We start from the raw sequence: 24,103 nt of genomic DNA, 5'->3' as shown, positions 1-24,103 counted from the left end.
AAGATGCGTGTGTGTGTGAAGGAGCCATCCAGTCTGCACCGGGCCTGGGTCGGTGTGTGCTGGCAGGCCCTGCAGCAGGAACTGGCCCTCTGCTGGAGCTCCATGGAGAAGCTTGACCAGAGGGCGCAAATCCTCGCTGGCCCTGGGGCTCCGGAGCACCTGCACGTGGTACGGGAGAGGCTCTGGGAGCAGCTGCGGGCACTGCGGGAACGGGCGGCCACACGGTAAGGGGGTGCTGTACCCGCTCTGGGTCTGGCGGGGCCTAGCCATGGTTGACCGTTCCCATGCCGTGACCCTGAGCTGGAAGGAAAGCCTGGCCCCCCAGCCCATAGAGATGTGTCAGAGGAGCCCTTGCTGGGGGTTACTCTCCTCCTTCCGTCATGTCCACAGCAAGGCCCGCTGGGCAAGAGCTCAGCCCCCAGCTCCCTGCTCCCAGCTCCGGTTGCTTCCCTGCATATGAGCCCACTGCCCTGCCCTGGCTTACTTCTCCCTGAATCCAGAACCACAGGCTTTCACAGAGACCACGAATATGCTCCTTCAGGTTCCCCCCTTCCGCTGGGCCCACTCTCCCCAGGGGAGTGGGCAGCCAACCTATAGGAACCACAGGCTGTCCCCACAGGGGCCAAGAGCTGGAGGGGACTCTGAAGCTGCATGAGTTCATGGGGGAGGCTGAGGAGCTGCGGACCTGGCTGGCTAGCCAGAAGCAGGCGGCTGGGCTGGGGGAGAGCCTCGGAGAAGACCATGAGCACATCCTGGTGAGCAGAATAGGGCTGGGAGGACACCCTCAGGGAGAAGGCCGGGGGCAGTGGGCCGGCCCAAAGGACTGTGGAGGAGGGGGCTGTGGGAGTCCTGAGTGCTGGCCGAGGACAGGCCTTCTGAGGAGGTATAGGCAACGGGGGCTGTCCCACCCCTCGTTGCCCAATCAGGAGACCCCAGCTTCCCAGCTGCTTGCTGCCTTCCTGGGGGGTCACTCTGTCACCCACTCCCCTCTTGTCCTCAGCACCTCTGCACTGAGTTCACAAGGTTTCAGCGGCGAGTGGAGCTGGGTGCCCTGCGGGTGGCGGCCTGCCGGCAGCTGGCAGAGAACCTGCAGGAGCTCGGGCACAGGGCCGCCCCTGATGCCCGGCAGACGCAGCAGCACCTGCAGTGAGTGCCCAGTGGGCTAGGCGGGGGGTGCTGGCTTGGGGGAGTGAGCTGTGCAGGCAGCTCCTGGGGTGTTCAGAGAGGGCAGGCTGCTCTGAGGGCCACACTGGCTCTGTCTGCCTGCAAGGATTCTGGAGAGGGCGCTGGCCCCAGGGAGGCTGAGCCAGCTCCTGGTGACCACGGACTGTGAAGGGAGGCAAGTCTGGGTGTGCAGATCAGGGACGCCTGCCCGGACCCCCAGGGACACTTTTCCAAACTCCTGGCTCCCAGGACTTGGGGAAGGAGCTGTGCAAAGACGGCCTAGCTGCCACCTGGCTGGCATGGGTCCCCCCACCTCCAATCCCAGCCTGCGGGCTCTGAGGCCAGGCCTGACTTGTCCATGACCCCTGGCATGGAGCCTGGCCTGGTGGAAGCCTTAGAAGCTCAGTGAGAGTTGGCTGAGCACACTGAGGAATGGAGAGAAGATGCAGCTCCTGTCCTTGAATGTTTATAAGCTGATTGACATTTGCGACTGGAATACACAAGAGGGAAGAAGGAGCACAAAGCTTAGAAATCAAGGGCTGAGCATGACAGCAGTGAAGGACTGAACTCGTGGTAAAGCTGGAAAGGCTCCAGGCAGGCCCTGAGGCAGGAAAGGGGTTCCAAAGGGGAGCTCTGAGCCAGTCCTGGATGCAGCCCGGAAAGGACAAGGGCTGACAGGACCAGCCAAGTGTGGAATGAGATGCTGGGCCAATGGCTGACATCCCATTCGTCTTCCACACACGTGGGGACAGGGCTGCCTGGTCGGAGCTGTGGGAGCTGACCCAGGCCCGAGGCCACCAGCTGCAAGATGCTGAGGTCACCCTCAGAGTACACAGAGATCTGTTGGAAGCCCTCACGCAGGTCCAGGTACGAGCCCAAGGGGAGGAAGGGGATTCTTTCTAGAAGGGGACACACCCCCAGTTCGGTGTCGCACCCTCTATTCCTGACAGCCTTGGCCATCTCCTCTCCTCAGGAGAAAGCCACAAGCCTCCCCAGTGAGGTGGCCCCAGACTTGCATGGGCTGGAGGCTCAGCTGAGGAGACACGAAGAGCTGGAGCATGAGCTCAGGGGCGCTGGGCAGCAGGTGAGCCAGTCTGGCTGCCTCTCCCCCCCTTCACCTCCTTTTCGCCCCCTCCCCCCCGTGCCTCCACTGGCCCCCTTGAGCTTTGTCTATCTCTTCTTCTGGGTTTCCTGCGCTCTCCCAGGGCCTCCCACTGGGCCTACTGGGCATGGCAGGGCCTGGCTGGAGGAGGGTTCTGTGGGATGGGCAGGCCCTTCAGTCTCCAGGAGGACGTGACATTCCCCCCACCACCCCCGTCTCCTCTCCCTGCCCCCAGCTGCAGGAACTGCTAGAGGCTGCAAGTGCAGTTCAGAAGCTGGGGCCAGGGCCCCAGGCCCAGGCTGTGCAGCAGAGGCAGGAGGCACTGGCGCAGGCCTGGGAAGCCCTGAAGCTACACATGGAACAGCGCAGGACGCAGCTAGAGCGGGCATGCCTCCTGGCCCGTTTCCACAGAGCGGTGAGGGCTCTGTCCTCTTGGGCTGCATGCGTGTACGTGTGTGTGTGTGTGTGTGTGTGTGTGTGTGTGTGTGTGTGTGTTGCCATGCACGTGCATGTGCTATTGAGGCCCTCCAGCTCTGGAGGGAAACTCAGTGTGGACACGAGTTAGAGGAACACAGGTACGTCTGGAGGTCTGTCGCAGGTCCGTCTGTCTGCCAGGGCACTGAATGCGTGGGACACAGCAGGTACTCCTTAGGTTTGAGTCAACAGCAGCACAGGTGAGTAACAGAGCAGTCAGTGAGGCCTGGGAAGGAAAAGCAGCCCATAATGGGAGAGTCACATGTTCTAGACAGTGACCTCAGGATAAGCTAGCATCTGTTGAACATCTGTGTCTCACTGTCTACCGGGGTCCATGGATGGAGAGAGAAGGGTGATGAAGAAGCTAGGTAAGATGGACTTGGTTGTCCTCAGGGAGCCTCTCTAGATGAGGGAACAAGCCTCAAACTCCAGAAGCCAGATTGGGACGGGGACCCTGGCCACAGGCTGTCTCAGAAGTCCCCAGAGCCAGTGCCTGGTAAACCAGGAGGACCAAACTCTGACCCTGCAAAAAGAATTGATCTGGGGATCTGCCTCTGCTACTGTCCAGCAGCGTGAGCTTGAGCAAGGCCTCTGTCTGTGAGTCCTCCCTCACACACACTGTGCCATTGACCGTTCTTCACCTCGGCAATGAGGAGTTTGGACAAGGATCCAAGGCCCCTTCAGCTCTCATGCTGTGTACACGGATCTGAAGACAGTGTGCAAGTGTTAAAGCAGAAATCTCTCGAGTACAAGGTGAGCAGCGAGGTGTCACAGTGTCAGAGAAGCCTTCATGAGGTAAAAGAGGCCCTGGACCCTGCAGAGCATGTGAGCTGGGGAGAGACAGAAGGGGGAGGAGAAGGAGCTTATAAAGCAGGAGGGACACCAGAAGCAAAGGGTGAGGAGCCTTGCTGAGGGGGACGAGGAGGCTGGCAAACAGGCACACTTCATGAACCTGGAAAGATTAGGTTGGATGACAGTAGAGGAACCTGGTGACAAAATGCCCCTGAGCCTCAGCGGAAGCTCTGCCCTGGAACGGTTAGTCTGCTGTGCGAGTGGACACGGGCCGGCTGGAGTTGGGCCTCAGAGCCCGGCTCTCTGCTGCCCAGCCCAGCCCTCACCCAACTCTCTCCCTGGGTCTCCTGGGGCCACAGGTGCAGGACTACACCTCCTGGGCGGCCGCTGTATGGCGGGAGCTGCAGGGACAAGAGGGCTCCCAGGAGCCCGGCCATGGCCTTCCCATACTACTCAGCAGCCACCGGCAGCTCCGGGCAGAGCTGGAGGCCCGGGAGGAGCTGCACCAGAGGGCCTCGCAGCTGGGCCAGCAGGCGCTTCTGGCTGTAGTAGGGACACCCATCAAGGAGGTGGGCCCCTTTCTCCGGTGCCCCCCCCACCTGCCCTGACCTCGTCTGAGCCCCATCACCTTACACCCTGCCCCGTCGTGCCACGCTGGCCTCTCGTCAGGGGCTTCCCTCAAGATCAGCTGCCAGCTTGTCCAGGCGGCTCTCCCCAGGCTTCCCATGTGTCTGTCCCCAGGTCCAGGAAGGGCTGCAAGCCCTGCGGGATGAACGGGAGCAGGTGTTCCAGGCCTGGGAGCAGAAGGAAGAGAAGCTGCAGGCCATGCAGCGGGAGCAGCTCTTCCTCAGAAAGTGTGGTCACCTGGACCAGATCCTCACGGTCCAGGAGGCAGGTCCTCCCCCTGCCCCACCACACACGTCCCCATGCGCCCCCTTCTCCCTTTCTCCTCTACCCCCTACTTGCTTCCTTGCCTCCTGGGACTCAGCTTTTTTCCTTGATGGGAGGCCCAAAGACTGGGCACAGCCTCAGTGCACATGGCTGCAAATGGGGGTCGGGGGGCCCAGCTGTTTCTGGACAGTCCCTGATGGCCTATTTGACTTCTCCATGGGCTGATCCAGATCTCCCTGAAAACCGGTGCACTGGGGAGCTCAGTGGAAGAGGTAGAGCAGTTGATCCGCAAACACAAGACTTTCCAGAATGTTCTGACTGCCCAAGATGAGAAGGTAAGAGGCTCAGAACTGGGCATGGTCAGAAATTGGGGGATGGGGGAGGGAAGCGGGTGGAGTCTGGGGACTTTGGAGAGTTCTGAATGGGGAACATGGAGGGCTTGGTGTGCACCCACAGGTAATATCGGAGTATAGGGACAGCCTGTGGGTCTAGAGGTGCCTGGCTGGGGCCGACTGAGCAGAAGTGGGTATGTGGCTCAAGAGGTGGGCCATGCTTCAGGGACACCAGAGCCACTTGGCTCCCCATGACATGGTCACAGGGGAGCTGTGGGTTTGGTTCTGGCTTGCTGGGAGGACCAGCTGAGAGAGAAGGGCCATGCTGGGCTGAGGGAAGGGCTTTCTTGTGGGCCAGCCTCCCATCGTGGGAGAATAGGAGACTGTGACCCTGACCCTCCCCCCACCAGGAGGCAGCCCTGTGTGAGCAAGCGAAGACACTTGGGGGCCCCATCGTGCAGGATCGGCTCCACACATTGTTAGAGCATCGGGCTCAAGTGAAGGACCTGGCAGAGAGCCGGGGACAAGCCTTGAACACCTGTCTCCTGATGACTGGCTTCACCAGGGCTGTGACCCAGGTCAGAGGGCCACCCCCAACCCTGTGCCTTCTGCTTGGGCCACATTTTACAGGGTACCAATGACCTTCACCTTCCCACGCTCCTTCAGGCCTCACCACACCCCTGTGATGAGAACACTGAAGTCTGGAAGGTTCAGTGGATTTCCCAGTGGCCTTGCTGGGACCCAGAACATTTGATTCAAAGACACTGTGAACAGAGATCCTGCTGCTTCCTGAGCCCATGAGGGCTAGGTCAGAGAGAACCAGGGAGGCAGAGGGAGGGAGCCAAGTATCCTGAGAATAGGCCAACTTTCCCTCCAGAGGCCCTGTCCAGCCCTACCCTGTGGCTGGGGACAGGGCCAGGCCTGGAGCATGTCCTCTTGGGCTAAAGCACTGGATGGCATCTATCCAGCTTGACTTCACCCAGCCCTGGGGGGCAACAGTCCACTCCCTGCGCACAGCTGAGAATGAGTGCGTGGGACATCCCTGGGGACTGAAGCAGAACCGGCATAATGAGATTCATGACCCCAACCCCCACCAGGCCCAGGACTGGATTGAGGAGCGAGTCCGGCAGCTGAGAGAGCCAATCCCTCCTGGGGACCTGAAAGATAAACTGAGGCTCCTGCGAAAACACCAGGCCTTCGAGGCTGAGATCCAGGCCCACGAGGAGGTCATAACCTCTGTCACCAAGGTAACAGGCCCTCAGCCCCAGTCCTACTCCAAAGTGTGGGCTCTTGCGTGGCCAAGGAGGAGGGTTTCAGGCAGGGGGAGGGGTGACAGGTAGGCAAGATCTGTGGGTGTTCTCTCTCCCAGGATGGCGAGGCTCTCCTGGCACAGAGCCCCCCTCAGGCAGGAGAAGTCTCCCAGAGGCTGCAGGATCTGCAGGAACACTGGCGGAAGCTGAGGCAGGCAGTGGCTCTCCGGGGCCAGGACTTGGAGGACAGGTGGAAGTTTCTGGAATTCCTGCGGAGAGCTGACCTTACAGATGCCTGGATCCAGGAGATGGTGAGACCCAGCCGGGCAGGGACAGAGCTGGGGGTAAGGCTTCGGGGCTGAGAGATGGGGACAAGGACAGGCCTGCTACTCCCCAGCTCCCTGACAGGCGGGAGCCCCAGCAGACAGTTGCCCCAACACTGCTCCAGGAGCTGGCTGCCCTGGTGCTGGGGCTCAGAGCGCCATCCCAGACCCTCACCCCTTGGCCTCTGCAGGAGGCGATGGTGAACCTGGGCGAGCTGGGCCAGGACCTTGAGCACTGTCTGCAGCTCCGCAAGCGTCTCCGGGAGCTCCCAGGAGTCTGGGCCGAGGTATGGGGTCGGAGGGAGGAGGGGGAGACACAGTCAACCTGTCCCCATGGGGGGACAGAACTGCTCAGAATAGTGAGACAGCATGGGTCGGGGGAGGGCTCCAGCCACTGCCCCAGGCTCACTACGTGCATGTGCTTGGGCAGCCCCCTCATCTCACCAAGTCGTAGTTCCTACGTCTTTAAAATGGGGATAATGCTGGCTTCCTAGGTAAGAGAGCCAGAATGAGTGGTGGTGGTCACATGAATTGGTACTTGTGCTGAAACTGCCAGGAACTGTCCTCCCCACCACACATACACAGTTGCACATGTGCAGAAACTGACATACTCTGAATCAAACCCGTGGTCGAGTCTGCAGTTAGCATGTCCATCCTGTGCCCCAGTCATATAAGGTTTTACCCTCAGGGGAAGCTGGGGGAAGGGATTGTGTGGCTTCTCGATACTACTTTTATTGTTATTGTTGTTGCTGCAATTTTGCAATTTCCTGTACATCTATAATTATTTCAAAATTTAAAAAAAAAAAAAAGATACACATGTGCCTGGATGGAGTGGACAATCCAACCGAAAACTCCAGCTGCCCAGAACCTTCATTCAGCTTCTCGGCTTCTTCTCACCACACCCCCACACGCACCCCCAAAATCTCTCTCCTGTGTTCTAGATGAAAGAAATGGGACAAATGTAGTCACAGTCAGGTGTTAGAGACCAAACACGCTCCCTTCCTCCATCCAGTGTCAGCACATACGATTTCTAGAAGGCCGAGGTTCTTGCCCGGAGCTCCCCTTTGGTGCTGGTGGAATTCACAGCCTCCCTGCTGGGTGCTGTGGTAGAGGAAGCACCAGAGAGACTCAAAGAGGAGGGCTCAGATCCTGGGCCTGCCACACACCAGTCGTGGTAGCCTCTGGCTCTGCTCTGGTGCATGCAGAAGGAGAGCGAGCCCCTCCCCTGCCCAGCTCAGCTGAGACCCTTCCTCAGAAGTGCTTGGGGAATTTTAACCAGCTCTCTGAATATGAGCTGCTGTTACTGGGGGCAGGATCCCTGCACTCTCTCCTGCGGCTGGGGACCCCGCCCAGTGGACCCATAAGCCCCTCTCACTAACAGCCCCCGCCCAGGACGCATAGGGGTGCAGACGCTCCTGCACCAGGAGATCCCAGCTTGCCATTTCATTCCACCACTTGCTTTGCTTTGCTTGTCTATTCTTATTCTCAACTCCTTGTGCTTTCTTATCACTTGCTTTCCCAAGCAATTTAACACGCCGTTCCTCATCCTCTCTTGGGCTGAGGCAGACCCTCCATGGGCTGTGACTGTCCGGGTGCCCTCACCCTTCACCCCTGCAGGACACCGTGGATGACATCCACATCAGGAGCATCAGTGACTTGTCCCTGAAGCTCGGGAACCTGGATCCTGAGCAAGTCAAGACCATCCACAAGCGGCGACAGCAGTTGAACAGCAGGCCAGTCCCTGACGGGAACGCCATGGGTCTAGGGGAGGGGACTGGAGGGCCATCTCTGACTAAGCCTTACGCCTCCCTTCCCAGATGGAAGAGTTTCCGTGGCAACCTACTCTGGTACCAGCAGCAGCTTGAGGGGGCCCTGGAGATACATACATTGTCCCGAGAGCTGGATGGTGTCACTGAGCAGATTGGGGAGAAGGTAAGTAGCAAAAGACTGTGGCAGCTGGGGGGCAAGGCGCCCACCCAGAGTTTCCCTTGCATCTTGCGCCCCCTTCTCTTCAGCTTGGGTAGTGGAGGTAGATGCTTCTAGGGGTCCTTCAGGGCTAGGGAGAGGGGTCTGCCAGGGGCTCTCTCGCTATTGACTCTGGGCCCGAGAAGCCCCCATTACAGGCTTGGAGGCTGGCCCACCTGGCTTCTAGAAACACTGTGGGTCAAGAAGCCAGAGCACAGCTCCCCCACATACTCTTCTGTCTCTGGTCCCTGAGCATGGCCAGAGCGCACAGGTGTTTGGCCCCAGAGCATGTCAGCAACCACTGAGAAACGTGGGCTGAACGCTGGCAGGGAGGTGGGGGGCATGTGAAGAAGTCGTCTGCCCCCTCACCACCCAAGAAGTCCCATGCGACACAGATGGTGCCCTGTTCTGAGCGTGAAGGGGCTCTTGCCTCACTCTTCTTACTCCTCTGTTCCCTGCCCCCAGCCAGCCAGGCCTGGCTCTCTGTCCATGCTCAGTTCCCCCCAAAGGAATGAGAGACCACTGAGACATGGTATGTGGAAGCAGCACACAAAGATGATGGGGTCAGAAGAGACTCCATCCCCTGGTCTCTCCTGGGAATTGTTCTTCACAGAAGGAAGGGACCTTGGTCAGCAAAAGGCTTGGGGAAGGGAATCGGTGGGGTACTTGGTTCTCACACAGAAACCCCATGGCTGGTGACCCCTCAGCAGTGAACAGGGAGCTGCAGAAAAGGCAAAACCAGTAAGGTTACATTCCTTCCCAGGCTGCCCTGGTCCAGGCCCTGGACTATGGAAAAGATCAAGAGAGCTTGCAGAGGCTGATCCGGAAACACAAGGAGTTGGAGCAGGAAATAGGCCTCCTCCAGGCCCAGGTGGAGGTACACCTCGTCTGGGGGATGCTGGGCAGGCCACAGAAGGCAGGAGGCCTTCCAGACCAGGGGAGCCAGCATACTGCTCAATGGAGTTGAGGCCAGGGGCCTCCCTCAGCTGGGGCTCCCCTGACTACCACCTACCTCCCTGCCCCAGCTCCTGAGCCCAGCTTTCCCCACAGTCCCTAGAGCGGGCGGTGGGCCGCGTCTGCCAAAGAAGCCCTGGGACAGCCCACCGCCTCAGCAGCAAGCAGCGGGAGGTGACAGACAGTTGGTGGCAGCTCTGGAGGGGGGCCCAGAAGCGGTAAGGACCCCTGGGCCTTTTTCCTCACAGACTGAGTCCTGGGAGCCTCTCTGTCTCTCCCCCTCCCCTTAACCCTGGTCTCCCCTGAGAACATTTTTCCACCCTTCGAATAACCATTGATGTTGTCCCCCTATTAATCCCCAGCCCTGGGCCCTTGTCTGGCCAAGGGGATTCGGAGAGCATTGGTGTGGGTGTGAGGGAAGGAGGGGCTCGGAGGCTCCAGGGCTAGCTGATGAACCCTGCGGGCAGGAGGGAGTCCCTGGAGGCCTTATACGAAGCTCAGAGTCTGCAGGCCGAGCTGCGGCACTTGTCGGTCTGGGCCCAGGGGCTGCGGGCGGAGATGGAGGCCCAAAGCACCCCGAGCAGCCCTGCGGAGGCCCGGCGCAGGCTGGAGGAGCACCAGGAGCTCAAGGTGAGGGCCGGACCCTGGGACCTCATTTTGCCTCTGCCCTGTCCCAACTTTCTCTGAGCCCTTCCTCCCTCACCTGCCCGGGCCTCTGTCCTCTTCCATCTTACCCACTCCGCTGTGTTCCACCTCACGCCTCCTCCTCCCTTGCATGGAGGGAGCCCTGGCCTTGGGGGTCTGAGGCCCATCTTATGACAGGCTGAGCTGGACTTGAAGACAAATCGCATCAGCCTGGCCCGAAGCACCGGGCAGCGACTGCTTGCTGCAGGGCACCCAGCTCCCCCCGACCTCCGCCAGGCCCTGGCTGGCTTAGACCACGAGCTGAACAGCCTGGAAAGGGCCTGGCAGGACCACCAGCTCCAGCTGCAGCAGGCCTTGGAGCTTCAGGTAGGCAGCCTCCATCCTGCCCTCCCTTAACCCCACCGGCCCCTGGTCAAAGCCAAACCCCGAGGTCACTGTTCCGAGGCTTTGCCCGGTGCCCAGCGCCCAGCTGGCCCACAGCAAGTCCTGCCGGCTGTGCACGTGTTTTTTCGAGCCAAGGTCTTGGTCCCTGGTTTCTCCTCAGGGCACCCACAGGCTCACTCCACCTACACCGAGGGGAGCCTCTGCTCACTTCCTTTTGCCTTTCCCTTTCTTGACAGCTGGTTCTGAGTTCCGTGGAGCAGATGGAAAGTTGGCTCTGCAGCCAGGAGGCCTGCCCCACTAGCAAGGGTCTCGGGGTGGGTGCTGACCCAGGTTTTACCAAAGCAGCGGCAAGTGCTGTCTGAGCTCCCCAGGCCCCGGGGGCAGGGGAGGGCTCCCCATCCTCTACCATCTGCAGCCCTGAAGCCTTCACTCCTCCATGTTTGTGGTTCTCCTGCACCTGGTGCTCAGCCCCACAGGGAATGTCCCGGGAACTGAGAGGGTGGGCGTGCATCCTTTGACCTGTTCTTGCCTCCTTCCCACGACTTCTTACCTCTGCCCTCCTCATGTCCCTCCCCCAAGGTTTGCTCTTCTAGCCACCATCCCAACCCCTGTGGCTGGCGAGCCTGATTCAGGGGGGGTCTTAGAAAAATCAGGGGCCAGCTGGTTCCTTGCTGACACAGTCTTACCAGAGTGCAGAGGCGGGGGTGTTCCTGTTGGGTGAAAAAGCTCCATGTGCCCTGAAAATTATGACCCTGACACCATCCTCAGTACCTCCCCTGGCTAAGAATCACTGTCCTAAAGCCAAACACAGCCCTGAGACCTCAGAGGGATGGGTTTGGGCAGAGGGCTCATCATGTGGGGGAGTGTGGGTGGCATGGCCGGCAGAGAGATTGGGATGGGAGGGGCAGCCCCACGGATGGTAGTGGCTTCCCTGCTCCTGCCAGGACTCTTGGGCCGCTGCAGAGACCCTCCTGAGGAAGCACGAGGTGCTGGAGCGGGGCCTGGAGGCTCAGGCTGAAAAGATGAGCGCGCTGGAGGCCGCGGCCCGCAGGCTGCACCAGGCTGGGTACCCCGAGGCCCAGGGTGCCCTGGGTCGGTGCCAGGCCATGCTCCTGAGGTACATCTGGTTCTGGGCTGTGGGTGGGGTGGTGCAGCAAACTCCCCAGCGTTTTCTGGGGGCTGAGGTCGATGCCAAGCACCCCTGCCGGCCCAGCATGTGGCCCCCCAGGGGAGATGAAAGGGAGTTGTACCAAGAAACGTGTCCCAGGAAACTGAAGAAGGGGCGACCTAATGGAAGGACCTGGCCAGAGCCCAGTGGTTAAGTGTTCATGAGCCAGTGTCCTGAGTTCCTGTGCTGCCCCCTTGTGGTGGGATTTGGGGCACTTGCCTCACAGAGTTTCAGATCTACAAGGATGGGGTAACAACGCCTGCCTCTTCAGATAGTGGAGGATTGAGAAGGTACCCTTGATGTCTTAGCATGGTGCCTGCCATTCGCGCAGGTCAGCACATTTCTCACGCCCATTTATTTATTTTTTTTTAAAGATTTTATTTATTTGACAGAGAAAGAGATCACAAGCAGGCAGAGAGGCAGGTAGAGGGAGAGGGAAAAGATGGCTCCCTGCTGAGCAGAGAGCCCGACGTGGGGCTCGATCCCAGAACCCTGGGATCATGACCTGAGCCAAAGGCAGAAGCCTAACCCACTGAGCCACCCAGGCGCCCCTCTCACGCCCATTTAGATGAACCCAGCACAGCTCATGAGACACCAGGCTCTTCCTTTTTTCCTCCTAAAAGCCTGTCCAGTTCAGCTAAGTCATCCAGCTTCTCAGACTTTTAGAGCCAGATGGATGTGGCCAAAATCCGGCTCTCAGGCAGGGGTCTCTGCCTTTTCCAGAGAGCCCACTGGGGTCCACAGTGCTTGTCAGCCCTCGTGCAGGCCCAGAGGGGGGGCCTGGGCCCTTTGCTCCTGTTCCTTGCTCGTGGGACCCCCACCTGGCTACCAGGAGGCCTTTGATGGACAGATGACAAATGCTGGTTTGCTGGTCTCTGTCAGTGCCCTCCCCTCGTGGCCCCCCTGATCACCTTAGATAGTTTCTGGTGGTCTGACTTGCCCCTGGGACAGTGCCACCGTGACCCCTCCCCTTTGGGCTTCTGGCATCCTCTGGGGAGGCGACAGTTCCCATTCCACAAAGCCTCGCTGCACCTCCACCCCCACACCCTTTGGTAGCCCCAGCGGGAGGAGAGAAGTTTCCACTCAACGCTGGTGTGGAGACGACAGGGATGTGGTCAGTGTTAGGGTTTTGTTCCTATTTATTTTTTAGATCACGGGTCTAATCTCTCTTTTTGTGCGTACAGCAATGTATTTGATACACTGGTACAGAGATACACACACACACACACACACACACACACACACACACACATATTTGGGTGGGTACCCGTTCAGAGTCCTTCCTAAGGGTAGTGCATGATCCAAACTAGTGGTTTGGACGCTGTAGTAGTTGGCTACTGTGGCCATGACAAAATCCCACAGACTGGTGACTTCAATGCCAGAAACGTGTTTTCTCACAGTGCTGGAGGCTGGAAGCCCTCAATCCAGACGCTGACAGGGTGGGTTTGTCCTGAGGCCCCTCTTCTCGGCTTACACTCCTCCCCTCTCCTCACATGGTCATCGCTGCATGTGCGTGACACCTGACATGGCCGCTTGGGGGCGCTCTGAGAAGCTCATTTTAACTTCTTTAAAACCCTGTCCTCCGATTCAGTCCCACTGTGAGGTACTGGGAATGAGGACTTCAACTTAAAAATATGGGGGGACACAATCAGCCCCTGATAGGCACTAGTGAAGAGAAGTAGAAGTTCTCTCCTTTCAGAGGGAGCCCGGGGGTCCGGGCCTACTGGTCCAGAGGAAGGGCTGTGGCCATGGGGAGGTACGTGCATGCCCCTGGAGCAGCTCCAGATCCGGTGAAGGGACCTGAAGGCCCATGAGACCCTCTTTCTGGCAGGAAAGAGGCACTGGTAGAGCGAGCCAGGACCCGTCGCCACCAGCTAGAGGAGCTCCAGCAGCTGCAGACTTTCCTGCAGGATTCCTTCGAGGTTCCCGTGGATTGGGGGGTGGTAGCGGTTGTGGTGGGGAAGAAGAGGCCAGCCTTCCTCGGGGCAGCCCAGAGGTTCGGGGGTAGGGGGAGAGCCCGAGGGAGCTGGGCCTGGTCCTCTGTGTATGTGCAGGTGGCCACGTGGCTGAGGGAGAAGCACTCGGTGGCCCTGGAAGAGGGCTGGAGGGACCCTGCTCTGCTGCAGGCCCAGCTGCGGAAGCAACGGAGTCTCCAGGCTGAACTAGATGCAAGTGTCCACCACCACCAAAGGCTGCAAAAGGTGAGGGGACAGTCCTGCAGGCCAGAGAGTGTGGGGAGACCCAGCAGAGCCCTGGCCAGGGCTCTGATCCGGAGTCGTGGATGACCGACACTTATCTAGTCCTTTCTGTACACAAGCACTATGCCCAACACCCAAGGGGAGAGACAAACAGTAGCTTTCCTGGGGCACCCTCTCCAAAAATAGTGCCTTTTCAATCACGTATTGACGGAATAGTTTTTAAAGCCATCTTGGATGGACACGAGGGGACAGAGAAAGGCTGCAGTGAGCAAGCCTGTGTGTAAAGGAGCCAAAGTGTAGCATCTTTGAAATTTACCCTCTCCCACCTACAGAGGGCAGGACCTGACCCCAGGCTGGCTCCCTCTAGCATGAGGTGTCCTGCTAAAAATGTTTGATGTTTGATCTCTCTTTTGAAACAAAATAACTGTTGTTTTCTCCATTCTATGGATAAGGAAAATGAGCTCAGAGAGGTTCAAGAATTCGCCCAGGTCACACAGTGAGCTCACAGGCTGGGGGTGGAGCCCGCGCAGGTTCATGGGCACCAGCCATCCTAAGTCCTAGTGGTGTTCCCTGTGTGGCTGTAGGAAGGACAGAGGCTGTTGCAGGAGGGCCACCCAGCCTCAGAGACCATCCAGGAGCGGCTGCGGGAGCTGGGGGAGCTCTGGGACGAGCTGCAGGCCAACAGCCGGAGGAAGGCAGCCATGCTGCAGGTGGTTTGTGAGGTGGGCTCTGTGTGCCAGGCGACAGGCCAGAGGCGGCGGGGGGTGGTGGTGGTGCTAGGCCTCTCCCCCATGTGCCCACCTCACATTCTGCCCTAGGCCCTGCATCTCCGGCGGAGAGTGGAGGAACTAGAAAGCTGGCTGGAGCCTGTGGAGGTTGAGCTGAGAGCCCCTGTCAGGGACCAGGACCAGCCTGGGCTAGACAAGCTCCTGGGGGCACAGGGAGAGCTGGAGGTCACCGTGGAAGGGCAGGCCAGGCAGGCACAATGGCTGTGGGGCCAGGCCCAGGTCCTTACAGGGGAAAGCCTCTGCCTCACCCAAGATGTAAAAGACCAGGCCCTGCAGCTGCTTCGGAGGTAGATCGACCTATGTGCCTCCTGCTTGCCCCCTCCCTCCCTGCCCTCCAGCTTGTCTCCTCCGGGCCACCCCCTGCCCCCACGATGAGGGGCACTGAGTGGGTGAGCGCTGGGTTACCATCTGGCCCCCACCCCTGACTGTCCCGTCCCCACCCTCCACCGTTGCAGGTTTGAGTGCCTGAGGGAACCCCTGCGGGAGCGCAGAGCTGCCCTGGAGACCCGGAGCCGCCTCCTGCAGTTCTTCAGGGATGCCGATGACGAGATGGCGTGGGTGCGGGAGAAGCTGCCCCTCGCCACCACCCAGGACTGTGGACAGAGCCTGAGCGCTGTGCGACAGCTGCAGGAGAAGCACCAGGTGTGGGTCTGCTCACCCTGAACCTCAGATCAGGCACCAGTCCCAGCCAGCCAGGGGTGCTGGGATCTCTCCACCTCTGGGGGGCTTTGAGGGCACCCCAGGTTCTTTGTGGGCCAGGAAAGGGAAGGCTTTGGGGGCAGATCTGCGGGATCCTCTAAGGCTTCTAGCACGACTCTGGGTCCCCTGAGGTGGGTCTTCCTCCCACTCCCCAGAACCTGGAGAATGAGATGAGTAGCCACGAGGCTCTGACCAAGGCCGTGGTGGCCGAGGGACACCAGCTGGCACAGGCCGGGCCCTTCACCACAGAGGCTGCCGCCCGGGTGCAGCAGCTGGAGAGTGCCGTGCGCGGCCTGCGGGCAGAGGCCACGCGGAGGCGGCTGCGGCTGCAGCAGGCTCAAGAGGCCCAGCAGTTCCTGATGGAGGTGAGGGGCTGAGGCGGGCACAGCTGGGCCTGAGGAAACCCAGAGTGTAGGCGGCATTCTGGGCTCTCTGTGCGTCCCCTCTTCCCTTGGCTAAGTGCTCTTCTGCGCCCCACCCCCGGAGCTCGTCCTTCTCTGCAAGTCGCCCAGAGCCCTGGATTGGGTGTGATTTTGTTTTGTTGTCTCTTCTAAACCGGTGGTTCTCAGTCATTGCCTTCCATCAGAACCAACTGCAAGCTTTACGAAATGCGGATACTCAGGTTCCATTCCAGATGAGATCAGAATCTTCGGGGTTGAGGGCCAGGCACGGGGAGCAGGGAAGCTCTGGGGGATTCCCACGTGCAGCCAGGGTGCGAACCACAGCTCGAGACCTCAAGGCTGTGCGTGCCCCAAGCTGGGGGCCCCAGAGGCCATGACCCAGGGAAGACTGCTCTCCCTGCACCTCCAGCTCCAGGAGGCAGAAGCCTGGCTGGAAGAACGGGGCTGTGTCCTGGAGCTCAAGGATGTTGGCCAGAGTGCCGAGGCCATGTGTGCCTTTCTGCGGCGGCTGGAGGCCACCCAGAGAGACCTAGAGGCATTCGGCTTGCGCATTGAGAGCCTGCAGCAGATGGCAGCCCTCCTGGAGAGCAGGCAGAACCCAGAAAGGTGCGGGGGAGCCCAGCCCACGTAGGAAGGCCCAGGGAGGGCTCTCCCTTCAGAGGCAGGCATGTGAGGCTGTTTTGGCCTAGAAAGGAAAGACTTCAGCCAGGTTGTCCTTTGTGCCACAGCAGCAGGGCACTGGCCCGGATGCAGGCAGTGAGGGAGGCCTACTCAGGGCTGCTGCAGAGGGCAGACGGCAGGCAGCAAGGCTTGCGGGAGCAGCTACAGCTCCACCAGCTGGAACGGGAGGCCCTACTTCTCGAGGCCTGGCTGGCCAGCAAGGCTGCCACGGCTGAGTCGCAGGACCATGGGCAGGACCTGGAGGCTGTCACGGTGAGTCTCTCCTGAGCCTGGGGTCAAGAAGATGGAGGCCGAGCCAGGGCAAAGGAGGCGTGCGTTTGGGCGAGAGGGAGGCGAGGGTGAGAGCCGAAGGGAAGAGGGGGTGCTCTGGGCGGATCCCCATGGTGCCAGAGCCAGTGTCAAGGGATGTCTGCTCCTGCCTCGTCCAGTATGGGTGGGGCGGGGGGTGGGGGGGGAGGGGAACGACTTCAGACAGTGCCAACCCTTTGCGAGCTGCTAGACATCACCCCCTTGCCCTTCTCTCCCCGTAGATGTTGGAAGAGAAGTTTGATGCTTTCAGAAAGGAAGCTCAGAGCCTGGGGCAGGCCAAGGTGCAGGCCCTAAGGGAGCTGGCAGACTCCCTGGAACGGATGGCACCCAGGTGCACTCCCCAGATTCAAGCCCAGAGGAGTCGCATCGAGGCTGCTTGGGAGAGGCTGGACGGGGCAATAAAAGCCCGCATCCAGGTAAGTGCCCCCCTAGGCCAGGTGAGGGGCAGCCAAGGAGCAGGAGCATTGATGCCTTCTGCCTGGGTCGGAGGCCTGTAGGCCAGCCTGGGGTACGCGTAGGAGCATGGGAGTGTGGGCATGAGTGTGTGTGTGTGTGTGTGTGTGTGTGTGTGTGTGTGTATACGTGTGCACGTGGCGAGAGGGGGCTGCCTTTGATTCCCAGCACTAGGCAGATGGGGACTCCCAAATCCTTGTACCTTCACCTCCCCCCACCCCAGCTCTCTCCAGCAATTTTCTTTCTTGATGGCACAGTTCCTCCTCCAGGGAGAAACAGAAAGCCAGTCTGGCCAGCTTCCAAACCCCTCGGAGCCTCCTCTAAACACAGGCCTGGGGTCTGAAACCACCCACAGTATTGATCTGTCCTCACCCACATGCACTTAACGGTTTCCTTTGCTGCACCCCGCACATTCTCCGAGCTGCCATGCCTTGTGCAGACGGGCTCCGTGTTGCTCCCTGACCTTTGTTCTCAGCTGGAGCCGCTGGTTTTCTTTAACACAGGCTGCTCCCCAAGTCCCTGACAGCCCGGGCAGCCTCCTGAATTGACCCTCCCCTCCTAGCCAGTCCTCCCAGAAACCAAAGCCCTCCTTCCTAGGGACCCATCCCCCATGCTTTAGAGCCTCCATTTCCGCCTTTCTCGTGATTTGTAACCAAAGATCCCCTCATCACACGGTGCCCTCCTGAGACCCTATCCCCTCATCTGTAACATCACACACTCATTGAGCACCTGCCACATCTGGGACATTCTCTGTACCTGGTGGTGACAAAGGAGTCACCGAGCCCCATGGTCCTCATTATTTAAAGGGAGGCGGCCCACAAGGCCACATCTCTAGAGAGAAAGACCCTAGGAATGAGCTTAACCAAGAGCAGACCCTCATCCCTCTCCCAGAGCCTGGCCATAGCCCGGGAGGTCCGGGGCTTTGAGCAGGCAGCGGCAGAGCTCCAGGAATGGATGCAAGAGAAGGCCACCCAGACGGTGAGAGATATCTGTGACCATAGCCCGTCATCAGTGCAGACCTTGCAGCAACAGCACAGGGGCCTGGAGGTGAGGGCCCCAAGGTTTCCCTGTGGGTCGGGGGACCCCCCCCACACCCAGAGGGGAGAAGGGAAGGCCTTCCTAGCCCGGGAGTTCTTACCCGGGGTACATGTGGAACACAGTGGAGCTGGCTTGGGAAATCCTGGGAAAGAGGACCCCCCCCCCCCCACTCCACGAGGCTGGGGTGCTCCCAGAATGAGGGGCATGCATCAAGTTGTGTTGGGTGAGGCCTGATCAGGTATTCTGGTGGCAGCGGGACCTGGCAGCTGTGGAGAAGGAGGTGGCCCAGGTGCAGATGGAGGCCTGCCGGCTGGGCCAGCTTTACCCTACAGCTCAGGAGGGCTTGTGCAAGCAGCTGGCCAAGGTGGAGGAGGCCTGGGCGACCCTGGACATGAAGGCTCTGGAGCAGGGTCGGCAGCTGGAGCAGGCTGCCCAGGGCCATGCCTTCCTCAGTTGCTGTCGGGAACTGCTGTAGGTGACATCCCGCCCTGGTATTGGCCCAGCTCTGCCCTGCTGGGTGGGGGTCATCCCAGCTCTTCCGGGAGCTGGTCTCCCCTTCCCTGGGCACACCTCAGGCCCTGCTTCTTGAGGCTGCTCTCCCAGACCTGACGGCAGCTTCATCTCCTTGCCCGCAGAGCATGGGCTCAGGAGAAGAAAGCTCTGGTCTCTTCCGAGGAGCTGGCCGGGGACATGGTAGGGGCTGAGCGGCTCCTGGTGCAGCAGGTGGAGCTGGGGCAGGAACTCCAGGAGCCTTGCCTTCGAGCCCACGATGTACAGCAGGAAGGGCGGCAGCTGATAGACAGCGGCCACTTCATGTCCCTGGAGGTAGGAGCACAAAAGGGATGGAGCCCGACTGCCCAAGGCCTTGGAACCCCTAGCAGAAATCTCAGCCCTCAGGAGAAGGCAGGCAAGGAGCAGAGAGAGAGGCCAAGAAGGGAAGGGGAGGGTCTGGGCCTTCCCTGGAGCCCTCTGCTGGCCCCTCCAGGCCTCCTCTGCCTCAGTGCTTCCTCTGGAGCATCTGACCCAGAGCATCCCTTCCCACCAGGTGGCAGCGTGTCTGCGGGAGCTAGAAGGGCAGCTGCAGGCACTCATGGAGGCCTGCACCCTGCGCCAGGAGCGCTGCGAGGAGAACTGGGGCCTGCAAAAGCTACGGCAGGAGCTGGACCGGGCCGAGGCTTGGCTGGCCTCCCAGGAGGTTCTACTGCTGGACCCCAACTATGGGGTGAGCCCAGTCCCTCCACCCCATTAGCCAGTTACACCGACTGGCAGCTGTGGCCAAGGGCAGGTCCTGCTGTTCCTCAGCTCCCTACCCGCTAAACCGGGTTGCAGACCCCGAGGGGAGGCTCTTGGCACCCCCTGGAGCTGGGTTTCACCTTGGCTGGCTTCTCCCCAGCACAATGTGTCCGACGTGCAGCTGCTACTCTGCAGACACCAGGACTTAGAGAAGTTGCTGGCAGCCCAGGAAGAGAAGTTTGCCCAGCTGCAGAGGAAGGCAGGGGTGAGAGGAGGCTGGGTGAGGGTCCACCAGCAGCTAGGGGCCTGAGGGTGGGGGGCGGGGGGGGGGGGGAGCAAGCTGAGAAAGGAGCTGCCCTATGTCCCATGCACTGAGCCCACGGCTGACCCCTCGGTCAGCCTCTGGATGGAGCTGATTCTTTGCCAGGCCAGCTGCAGGGCCCTGTTACCCTCCGACCCGGGAAAGGCTGGAGTCCCACTGTGGACTAGGATGACGGGGAAGTGTCTTAAGCCAGCTAAAGCAGGAACAGATGAAAGAACCATGAGGCTGGGGTTCTCTCTAGGGGAAGGGATTCGGGGAAGAGAGGTGACCTGACCTGGCTCACCTCACTCCCCTCTCAAAGGTGGACCGGACGCTGCTGCAGCAAGTGACAGGGCTGGAGCCCAGGAGTGCTGGCCACAGGCTCACATCCCCCAAGCAGAGGCCCTTTGGAAGCTGGTGGCCAGGAGTACAACTGACGGAGACAAGGGACCTGCAGCCAGGTGTCCCCATTGGGCCACCCATACCCTCTGCCACCACGGTCTCCCTGGAACCTGTGGCCCGGCAGCAGGAGCCCAGTGGGACTGGGTCCACAGGGGTAAGGCCCAGACCCTGCAGCCAGCACTGAGCCCCGGGGTGGGGGGCACTGGACCTAGGAACCGAGAGTCCTCGGGAATGAAGTAATCAGAGAGGGGAAGATTGCTAGCCCACCTCTCAGAGGGGGCCTCTCCTCTGTTTTTGGATGTTTCCTGTGCCCCATCTTGCCCTTTCAGGATGCTAAGGATGTCCCCACCATGGAGGGATTTTTGGAGTTCCAGCAGCAGCTCTGGTCTGCCCAGAGGCAGGTAAGTATGAGAAGGTTCCTTCTCCAGGCAGCTCTCTTCCACAGAACAGCTTGGGCTCAGAAGGGCCACCAGGGCCTGGAGTCTTGACATGGTGGATAATCCCCCACCCCTGTTCTTAAGACAGTTTCATTCTCTTTATTTAAGTAATCTCTACACCCAGCACGGGGTTCAAATTCACAACCCAGCCCTGAGAGCAAGAGTCACACACACTATTGGCTGAGCCAGCCGGGTGTCCCAGAACAGTTTCCTTCTTAAGCTACCTCAGAGCTTCCCCACCCCAGGCTGGAGGATGGGACCCTCCTCCTCCTCTTCCTGGTTTCCCAGCACCTCATTCCCAGGCTCCCTTGGGCCAGTCCAGCACTTGGCCTTGGAGCCTCTGGTGACACACAGGTCTTCGCAAGGCCAGACTCCAGCCTCCCCTCCACACCCAGCTGGTACAGCCTCCCCACCTTCTCCCCACAGCCCTGCTTGAGCCTCTGGGATGGCTGCCATGGGACCCTAAGAGGTAGCTCCCTCAGCCTCTTCTGGGACAAGAGGACAGCAGCAGAGGTACTGGGCAGTGGAAAACATGGAAGACAGAGGACAGGCCCACAGGGAAGAGCGGACATGGCCGCGGTGACCCCTCTCATGTCTTCTCAGAATATGGCCCCGGTGGCCACCCTTGACCTCAGAGGAGCCCAGTGCGAGAGGCCAGGGCACCAGCATGGCAGGAAACACGCCTTCTCCTTAAGGTGAGGGCCATGTAGAGAAGGAGACAACAGCCCAGGGCCATACTGACCCAGCAGGCACAGCCTCCGAAGAGCAGCCCAGGGGCTGGAGGCAGGGGTCCCCTTATGGGTGGCCAAGAATTTTGACCCCTGGCTCCCTGGGTGGCAGGCTGAGCAGCAGGGTGGAGACGCCCTGGGCAGCACCATCAGAAGGGCAGGCCGAGAGCAGGATTCCAGCCTTGAGCAGCGCAGCTGGTAAGCACTGGGGGAACCTGGGGAGGGACTTGGGGTACTGAGTCCCTGGGCCCCCGGCTGCTGTTTCAGACATCCTCAGAAGTGCCATATCTAGTACCTCTCTACTTAGGTAAGTGGGACATCATGTCTTCCCAGAGAACTGAAGGCCCAGAAGGGGTAAACCACTTGCCAAAGATCACAAAGGACAGGCTGGGCTTGCCCCCTGGCTGCCTTCTGGCCCTGTCCCACCCCCCTCGGAATCTCTCGGACTCCCCTTCATGCTCCTTGGCTTTGTTCTGTGACCCTGGGACATTCTCTAACCTTCCAGTCCTCAAAAATCTCTGCAGGCCCTGCCCTTGGGGTGTCCTGTGGACAGTGGCCAAACCCAGCTCCAGCAGGAGGCATGCCTGGAACACACCCCTGCCCCAGAAGTCTCTCATCACTGTGGTCAGACGGGCTCCATCCAGAGACCGTGTGTTCAGGTCCTGTCCTCAGGCTGCTGTGAGCCCCGGGTGGGAGTCCCTCACCTGTTCCTCCCAAGCTCTCGGGGTTCCTGGCTCCCTTCCTCACAGTCTCTGGTCCCATGGGAGCCGAGCCTGACCTTCCAGCATCCCAAAGGCCTCCTGAGTGTCTTCAGGGTCTTCTCTAGACTGAGTCTTTCTCAGCCCGTCTGCATTCAGCCTTCTGGGAGGCAGGGTGTGCGGGGTACCACGTGGGCAAGGCTTGACGTGTGCCTGGCCTCCTGTAGCAGGCACGTCAGTCCATTTGAGCTGCTTTAAAAAAAATCACAGACTAGGTAGGTAACAAACCAGAACCATTTATTTCTTACAGTTCTAGAGACTGGGAAGTCCACCATCAAGGTGCCACCAGATTCAGGGTCTGGTAAGAGCCATCTTCCAAGTCGTGATGGGAGCCCTCTCACCGTGTCTCACTTGGTGGAAGGGGCTAGGTTGTTCTCTAGGGTTTCTGTAAGGGCTCCCCTCTCATCACCTAATCATCTCCCAATATCATCCCCTTAGCGTTAGCATTTCCATATAGGACTCTGTGGGGGAGACACAAACATGCAGGGAGTCTGCTGTCTACAGAAGGCCTCGCACAGGGGCTGGGACTGACCACTGATCTCCCTTTGCTCTGCAGCCCAAAGTCTGAGCCTGGAGCACCCGGCCAGACCAGGGGGCCTCCCCTCTGAGCACACTGCTGAGGGCGTGCCCGGCCCGGCCGCCCCACTCAGGTAGGGCACCTGCGGATGTGGTGGGGGAGTGGTCCTGAGCTCCACGATTGGCACAGCTGCAGCCCTCTTAAGCCCAAGATCTGAAGACTCAGATCTGCTAGGGTGTGGGGTAACCCCCATATTTGAGACCCTCAGCAATAGAAAATCCTAGCACCCACCCTCCCAATCGGGTATGAGCCTCTGCTCAGAATCCAGGCCCTGAGGGTCCTCCTTTTCCTCACAGATTCCACGCCTGTCCCCTGACTTCTTCACTGAGGGAGATGCCCGTGAGCACTCACAGCCAGCCCCAACCCCTGGAGTTCCTGCAGGCTGAGGGCCCTGCCCAGGCACCTGCCCCCGGCTCACCCTCCCTTCCCTGCCCTGGCCAGGCCCAAGGTAAGGATACGCTGGGCATCCACCCCTGGCTCACTTCTTGGCCTCCTCTTCCTGTCCAAGACAGAAGATGGGTTGCCGGCTAGCCATATCTGGCCAGCACTCTGCCCTCTCTCCGGCTCTTCCCTCTTCCAACAGGAAAGGGGAACCTTACTATCCTCGAGCAGGCCAGAAGTCAGGCTGTCATCCCTCACACATACACTCACACAGACTCTCGCAGAGACAGACACCCCAGGTCAGGCCCAAGGAGTGTTTCCAGCACCTCAGAAGGCGGCCATGGCTGTGGTCTCTGGCACACAGGCTCCACTTTCAAATCCAGAGAACATGTTGCTGAATGAATAGGCTTTGTCCCTGGATGGTGGCTTCTAAGGCTCCCAGGGCCCCCATTTTTTTCCACTGTGACACTAGCTGCATGCCCTAGGCAGGGCCCAAGCATCAGTGGGCCAGAGCAAACAGGGGGATTTGGGTCACAAGAACCTGTTCTCTTCCCTCTACCCTCTGCACACTATGTATGGTCAGTCCTGCAGCTGCCTGTCAGCCACAATCCCAGCACCAGCAGGAGGAGGAATGTTCTAAGGGAGGCCAAGCCCTAAGTTCACTCTGCCTTCCTGTTCCCCCAACAGGTCAGGACCCTGAACCAAACCCTGAGGTGGCAGCAACCCTCAGGGCTACCAACAAGGACAATCTCTAGGAGACCAGCCTAAGATTCTGCTACCAGGACCAAGGTCTGGAACAGATAGTTCCTTGTTAAGAGGCAGCCCTCACCAAGACCACAGCTTGCTGTAGGAGCTCACTCTCTTGTTCCTGTGGCTCCTCTGATTGCAGATGTGGCCACCCTGTGCTGTGGGAAAGAAAGCAGCCATCTGACGGGGGGAGGAGGACGGGGGTGCCACTGCCTCTGTGTCCACTCACCTGCGCAAGGCCAGGGTTCCCACAGCAGAACCCCCCGGGCCAAACGGGTCTCCCCACTGCTTAGAAAGGGTGGCCCTAACAGGGCACATGTGGTCTTCTCCTCAGGGGAAGTCCAGATGCACCTATTCGCTAGCTCTGGATGGGGTCTGGCAAGAGCTTTTTCAAACCGGTCCTTGTTACGTGTAACCACGAGCCTGGCATGATGTCACCTGTTCCCACCTCACATTTATATGAGCCTCTGTGACATATAAACCGCTCTATTTCACACAGTACAGTTACTCAAGGGAGCAAGGGGAGAG

The 24,103-nt window shown here is 59.8% G+C and overlaps 1 protein-coding gene across 1 annotated transcript in view; it reads left to right on the top strand.

Moving 5' to 3' along the window:
- SPTBN5 (spectrin beta, non-erythrocytic 5) overlaps nt 1–23,600 on the top strand; it is a 45,654-nt gene extending 22,054 nt beyond the window's left edge. Inside the window, exons 26-70 of the mRNA XM_059372600.1 lie at nt 67–224; nt 620–755; nt 1,001–1,146; nt 1,917–2,031; nt 2,138–2,248; nt 2,502–2,681; nt 3,892–4,101; nt 4,274–4,423; nt 4,654–4,758; nt 5,166–5,333; nt 5,853–6,002; nt 6,125–6,316; nt 6,520–6,615; nt 7,946–8,061; nt 8,146–8,260; nt 9,057–9,170; nt 9,344–9,465; nt 9,715–9,877; nt 10,070–10,258; nt 10,513–10,590; nt 11,221–11,393; nt 13,276–13,366; nt 13,499–13,645; nt 14,227–14,364; nt 14,461–14,717; nt 14,886–15,072; nt 15,285–15,494; nt 15,940–16,136; nt 16,259–16,463; nt 16,742–16,936; nt 17,865–18,020; nt 18,265–18,482; nt 18,647–18,836; nt 19,057–19,233; nt 19,405–19,509; nt 19,868–20,008; nt 20,277–20,348; nt 20,811–20,897; nt 20,988–21,079; nt 21,225–21,310; nt 21,637–21,771; nt 22,121–22,171; nt 22,427–22,520; nt 22,744–22,895; nt 23,516–23,600. Coding sequence (XP_059228583.1) covers nt 67–224; nt 620–755; nt 1,001–1,146; nt 1,917–2,031; nt 2,138–2,248; nt 2,502–2,681; nt 3,892–4,101; nt 4,274–4,423; nt 4,654–4,758; nt 5,166–5,333; nt 5,853–6,002; nt 6,125–6,316; nt 6,520–6,615; nt 7,946–8,061; nt 8,146–8,260; nt 9,057–9,170; nt 9,344–9,465; nt 9,715–9,877; nt 10,070–10,258; nt 10,513–10,590; nt 11,221–11,393; nt 13,276–13,366; nt 13,499–13,645; nt 14,227–14,364; nt 14,461–14,717; nt 14,886–15,072; nt 15,285–15,494; nt 15,940–16,136; nt 16,259–16,463; nt 16,742–16,936; nt 17,865–18,020; nt 18,265–18,482; nt 18,647–18,836; nt 19,057–19,233; nt 19,405–19,509; nt 19,868–20,008; nt 20,277–20,348; nt 20,811–20,897; nt 20,988–21,079; nt 21,225–21,310; nt 21,637–21,771; nt 22,121–22,171; nt 22,427–22,520; nt 22,744–22,895; nt 23,516–23,583 — 6,438 coding nt within the window. The 3' untranslated portion in view covers nt 23,584–23,600. The remainder of the gene's footprint in view (nt 1–66; nt 225–619; nt 756–1,000; nt 1,147–1,916; nt 2,032–2,137; nt 2,249–2,501; nt 2,682–3,891; nt 4,102–4,273; nt 4,424–4,653; nt 4,759–5,165; nt 5,334–5,852; nt 6,003–6,124; nt 6,317–6,519; nt 6,616–7,945; nt 8,062–8,145; nt 8,261–9,056; nt 9,171–9,343; nt 9,466–9,714; nt 9,878–10,069; nt 10,259–10,512; nt 10,591–11,220; nt 11,394–13,275; nt 13,367–13,498; nt 13,646–14,226; nt 14,365–14,460; nt 14,718–14,885; nt 15,073–15,284; nt 15,495–15,939; nt 16,137–16,258; nt 16,464–16,741; nt 16,937–17,864; nt 18,021–18,264; nt 18,483–18,646; nt 18,837–19,056; nt 19,234–19,404; nt 19,510–19,867; nt 20,009–20,276; nt 20,349–20,810; nt 20,898–20,987; nt 21,080–21,224; nt 21,311–21,636; nt 21,772–22,120; nt 22,172–22,426; nt 22,521–22,743; nt 22,896–23,515) is intronic.
- Nucleotides 23,601–24,103: the final 503 nt, after the last annotated feature.

The sequence above is a fragment of the Mustela nigripes genome, chromosome 13 (assembly GCF_022355385.1).
Source record: "Mustela nigripes isolate SB6536 chromosome 13, MUSNIG.SB6536, whole genome shotgun sequence".
In the NCBI taxonomy this organism is placed as follows: domain Eukaryota; kingdom Metazoa; phylum Chordata; class Mammalia; order Carnivora; family Mustelidae; genus Mustela; species Mustela nigripes.
Note: the sequence above shows the minus strand (reverse complement) of the source record. Positions and strands in the feature narration are given on the sequence as shown.